Source organism: Ascidiella aspersa, chromosome 1 (genome assembly GCF_963924565.1).
Source record: "Ascidiella aspersa chromosome 1, kaAscAspe10.2, whole genome shotgun sequence".
NCBI classification, from domain to species: Eukaryota; Metazoa; Chordata; class Ascidiacea; order Phlebobranchia; family Ascidiidae; genus Ascidiella; species Ascidiella aspersa.
This window is the reverse complement of record NC_139447.1, coordinates 8280685-8286649: the sequence shown is the minus strand read 5'-3', so window position 1 is coordinate 8286649 and position 5965 is coordinate 8280685. Positions and strand designations below refer to the sequence as shown.

At 38.8% G+C, this 5965-nt stretch overlaps 1 protein-coding gene across 1 annotated transcript; it reads left to right on the top strand.

Annotated features, from left to right (window-relative positions):
• The first annotated feature begins 2757 nt into the window (after positions 1–2757).
• Positions 2758–5310, top strand: LOC146167054 (monocarboxylate transporter 2-like). Its single transcript, XM_083385333.1, has 4 exons — positions 2758–2986; positions 3528–3668; positions 3826–4587; positions 5177–5310. The coding sequence occupies exons 1-4, from the start codon at positions 2758–2760 to the stop codon at positions 5308–5310; spliced, it is 1266 nt and encodes a 421-aa protein (XP_083241459.1).
• Positions 5311–5965: the final 655 nt, after the last annotated feature.

Below are 5965 nucleotides of genomic sequence, written 5' to 3'. Positions count from 1 at the left end.
CGCGCTCCGCGCGACATCATTCTACATCCAGTTTGTTTACGTTTTGATGTTGTCTTTTCACCAAGATCAGCGCTTCTTTACCGTTGCGCCGTGGAAGGCAGCCAAGTGCGTCACGGAAAACGTATTCAAAATATTGGACGTATATTTTTTAACATTTTTTTTATTTTCGGCAATGTAATAAAAATTTGCAAGAAATTTAAATGATTTCACAGTTGTTTCAACATGAAAATAACACAATTCTTAGTTATCATTTTGTGCGGCCCGCAGAGACCTTTCTGAGTTTGGTTTTGGCCCGCGACTAGAAAAAGGTTGCCGACCCCTGCTCTAGACTAACCTTGTTTTCTTTCATGGCCCATTTTTGTGAATGCACAAACTATAAAAAGATTTAGAATAAAATATAGCGGAGCATATAACAATAAATTTATATTTCATTTACGTTCCTACTCAATTGCTCCCCAAGCCATTATTCCTGTAAAATTAGGTATAGTGACACAAATGAAACTAATCTCTTCAATAAATCTAGCTTTTTTAAATTGGTCTGTGGCCATGGCGCACTGGTTGAGAACCGCTGCACTAGAATATACAGCACTTGACGATAAAGCATTTAATATCAATCGCTTGTACTTTTGATGTGAATGCTAATCTGTTAAAGCAGTGGTTCTCAACCTCTTTAAAGCAGTGGTTCTCAACCTTTTTAAAGCAGTGGTTCTCAACCTTTTTAGCATACGGACCGGTAAAATTTTAAAACAAGTTTTGCGGACCGGTGGATCTTCAAAAATCAAAACAAACCCAAAATTTAATAACGCAACAGTATGCAACTAAAACACTTCTTAGCTTTCACATACAACTGGTCTTAAAGGTTAACACTTAAACAATTTGTAGCCTAATTTTAAACAGTTTGCCAAAACACTTGCAGCATTGTGACGTACGATTAAGTCGAAAGTAGACCATTAACTCTATGTTACGTGACAATGCTGCAAATTACGAAGCTAGCGATGTTCGAAATTTGATGGAGAAGCCTTCAACATCTTGAATTTTGCAATTGGGAAATAAAATTGTAATATGTTTGGCGGACCGGCGGTTGAGCCCCACTGCTCTAGGCTACATGTAACAATAATCCTGTGCAAGGCTATACGTCACACTTAGTGTGTTATCTGAATTAATTACACTATTTTTTGACTATGCAGTAACGTTTTGTGCTTTATTTATACACAAATAAGCAAATTAAAATTGACTCGCGAAATCCAAAAGTTCAAAAAGAATCAAAATGGGCGTCGCAAACAAAAAGTATAAGAACCTTTACAATTTAGGACTGCGCTCTGGTTAAGGTTAAAGGCCACTCGAGTGTAGACTGCTGAGATTTAATATTTAAATTAATTTTAAAATTACCACTCTAGGAAAAACAGGTGCTTAGTAAAGAAATAAGGTTAAAATGTTGTTATTATTGCTGGAACGCTTTGAAAACCACGAGGTTATTATTACTGGAACGTTGGTTTTTCTTAGGTGTATGTTAGGATGCTTCAAACCGAATTGCGCAGGGTACATGATGCCCTGCGGTTAAATGGCTATACCCGGACTGGATTCTTCGTGACCCTAAAAAGGTTTCGCGGAAGCAGATCCAGTACAAAGAACATGCCTTCGTCACTTTACCTTACATACCAAAGTTAACTGATGTTATGCGTCGTGTTGACCGATTTCGGTGTATCGGTTGGGGTAAAACCAATTAACACCCTACGTCAGATGCTGTCGCACCCAAAAGACCCGGTTGATGCAACTGCGACAAGGGGTGTGGTGTATGCTATACCGTGCGGCGAGTGTGACGAAATTTACATCGGGGAGACGGGTAGAAGTTTAAATACGCGCCGGAAGGAGCACGAAAGGGATGTGGGCAAGGAGGATGCCAAGAAATCAGCGTTGGCAAGCCATGCAACTACCCACAAGCACAGCATAAACTTTTCTGCAGCTCAGGTCTTGACGAAGGAAACCGATTACCACAGGCGAGGTTTTCTTGAGTCGTGGAACATCCATTCACGCGCCAGCACCATGAACGTAAAAACGTTCTAATGCCGATAAGCTATCGCGCGCTCTTGCACCAATGAGCGTTGGTGCGAGTTTGTAATCGCACGAATTGTTACTTGTCGATTTATAAGGAATCTTGTTTTACATGATGCGTCAGTATCCTGATGAAGACGTTCTGTATAGCACGTCGAAACGTCGATCTATTATATATACTGGTGGAAGAGCAACACTCCATTACATATTATGCCTGGCAGCAATAGCTTTTTTCATTATTTGGAAGAGTTTGCTTGTTTTAGAATGTTGTTAAAATTAGGTGTTTTGAACATTTAGAAACAACGAATGACACTCGTAAGTCCAATTTTTTTACTGTGCTGTAAGAACAACTTTGAGACGATAATCACTTCAGTTCACTTAAAAGCATGAAATAAATTTAAACTTACAAAATTATTTTACATTCAAAGCTTGTGGACTATTGCAACAACTTTGAGACGATAAGGGAACCTAACACTTCAGTTCACTTAAAAGCATGAAATAAATCTAAACTTACAAAATTATTTTACATTCAAAGCTTGTGGACTATTGCAAGTGTTGGGTATAGCTAATCGTTCCGCTTAATTAAATACCACCCCTGGCAAATTGCTGTTTTTACAGATGTTTTACCTACAAAGAAGCTAAGATTTACTTTCGTTTGTGGTTTTAATTTCACGCAACTGTTCCTTGCCACATGCATCAAGAATAATGTCCTTCGAAATTCGGACTTTGAACGGAATTGCCGTTCACAAAGAGCCCCCAAATGGTGGCTGGGGTTGGGTTGTCGCCCTATCGGCGTTTTTCTGCGGAGGGATAGCCTTTGGTTCCACTAAAAGTTTTGGTGTCTTCTTCATCGACATAAAGAACGAGTTTGGGGCAAGTAATGCCTCCACATCCTGGTTCATGTCGCTTTTCGTCAGTGTCCTAACCGTGTCAGGTCAGTGTCCTACCTATGTCAGGTCGGTGGTCAGACTGTATCAGGTCACTCTTATCACCATGTTACGACAGTGAATTGTTTATATTATATTTCCTTTCAATGTAAGACCAGTTTCGTGTATGAACCAATGTCCTTTTGGTGTCAGTTTTTTTTACCTTTGAGCCTTGAGCCATTTTGAGCCATTTGTTAAAAGTTTTGAGCCATTTGTTAATAGTTTTGAGCCATTTGTTAAAACGTGCCATTAGCTGTGATTGAGAAGCATTAGAATATATCCGCAATCCCTGATATTGCGGCTTTGAAAATAAATTAGCGCCATATAAAAAAAATGTTGAAAATACTGGAGAACACAATTCGGGAGAAATTGATATATAAAAAACGCTTTTCAGCACTAAATCATTGAAAGTTTAGATTTTGGACGTACGCCAGTACACTGACAAGAGATGTTTAGATTAAATGCTTTAAACTGATTTAAGAAGAACGAAATTGTTGTGTGCGCTTGAAACGTATTTTTACAACGTTTTGCTTTGAAATCGTATTTCAGGAGTTGTTCCCCACATCCTGTCGAGATGGATGGATGCAAGACAAATGACAATGCTTGGAGGAGTTATAGGATCTTCTGGGCTAATTATCTGTGCATTTTCGCCGGTGATGGTACTTATGTACATTGGAGCTGTGATTACAGGTCAGTGACTCGAACCCACTACTTATATGAAACAATTGTCGTACAATAATAGGACGTAACATTTTTTGTGTTAGTTGGTACTATAAACTTTGAATTATATCGGAATTAAACAAAAATAATTTATATGTGTGCATTTAACCCCGTATTGTTGCTTCAGGTGTTGGGTACGGAATCATCACAGTTTGTTCCTTATCACAAACTTCTCTTTACTTCTCAACTAGGCAACCCCTAGCCAACGGAATTGCTCTGTCCGGGTACACTCTTTTAGGGACGGCTTACCCGTATCTCAACCAGTATTTGTTGGACTCGTACAACTGGAGAGGTGCCTTTCTTATATTGGCGGCTGTAAACCTCAACGCTTGCTGCGCCGGGGCACTGATACACCCAATATCGCCTTGCAAAGATGAGAGCGTGTCAGCTGAAGTAGATGAGGACAAAACGTTAGAATTTTCTTCTAACCAAAGTAAATCTGGCACAACAATCAAAGGTAAAAATCGCGCCGCTAGCTTTCTGAAAAATTACTGGCTGGGAATGTGCTTACTGCTGGTTCACTTTTGCATCGGTTTATCAATGTACGTGCCCAACGTTTACATTGTTCCACACACGCTCACGGGTGGAATAAGTTCCAGGCACAGCACTGCATTGCTGTCGGTAATATCATTTGGCGACTTTCTGGGGTGTATCTCGGCAGGTGCTGTTCTATCCAAATTCAAGTACTTAAAGAAACACATTCTCCGACTTGTTACCTTGTTGATATTCTCGTGCTCCACTGTGCAGATCATTGCAATCCTGGGCCGTCAATTTCCCGAACTGATCATTTACGCCCTGCTTTATGGCGGCACATTTGGATCAATGGCAACATTATCCATCACAGCTATTTCTGTGTTCGTTGAGCCTAAAATTATGACACTCTCCATCGGTTTGTACTTCGCATGCGGAGGCGTTGCTGTTTTCGCAAGTGGCATATTATCCGGTAAGATAACTTTAATTTGTCTTTGCTTTCCATTTTCAGAAAACCCTTCAGGGTCGGTAGGGCCTGACCATGCCATTTAGAGGTCCTTAGCACTTAATACTTTGGTAAATTTTGTCCCTCTATGTGTCATTCAGAATATAAACACAATACGCCTCACAATTTAAATTATAAATTAATTTAAACTAATAGTCAGAGAGAATTAAGATAATACTTGAGAAAAAATAGGCAAAAGTTTATTTTAACCGTGCCACTTTTGAGGTCTGAGTCGCCTGAACGACTCGAAATATTTAGAAAATTTCTGTGGTGCCCCCATCCCTTGGTGTTTAAGCGTGTGCTTTTTGCTTGAATTATTAATGACAGTTTAATGCATGCTTTCTCTATATGAAGTTAATTGCCTTTAATTTTACGATAATTTTAACTGTTTACCTACGTCTATAGCAGGGCCCTTCAGCCAATTATTAGAATCCGCAAATGAAGCAAGTTTGTTAATATGACTAAAATACAATGTCACCAATTAGTATTTGTTCTTTTTCAGGTCTCATTGTTGATTACTACGGAACTTTTCTTGTTGTATTTTGGTACACAATGATCTGCATGGCCCTAGCAGGAATAATGATGGCGCTGTGTACATTTGTTGTGTATCGCAGAGGGGGCAGAGTTGTCCACTAGTTTGTTTCAGTCTTAACTAAACCACTGACCTCTTCGTATTTAATTATTTATTGACTGTTTATCTGATTATGATGTGTATTGGTAGGTTTGTTTTGCCAGTATTTTTGTCATGGGATTATATATATATATATATCATATATGCCAGTCCTTCCCAACCTTTTTCAGTTCGCGATTCACTTTTAATGTAAGTTTTATTAATGATTTAATGCGACAAAACACGTCTAATTGTTATACTTATACGTTAAATTGTTGCAAACGTTACGTAATGATAATGCAATTATTTCCCGATCTAATAGAAAACTGTAACACTTAAATTGCTTTCGCGACCCATCTGTAATAGCTTTGCGACCCACCAACGGGTCGCGACCCATTGGTTGGGAAGCACTGATATAAGCCATTTTTCTCTACAAAATTGGGTTTAACGAAATGAAAACTGCAGGCCTACATTTTCTGTCATTACATAAACTTCTAGTTTTCTGTGCTAATTTTTCGTGTATCATTCATCATGTTGTCATTCGATCAGTTACTTTTTGAAATAACACAACAGTTCCATACTCTATTTGTTTTATGACGTCATCTCTGAAAACTGCCGTGCTCATCCTGGTCAAGCAAACCAAAATTGTTTTACGGACAACAAAGTGGTTACAGAAACACC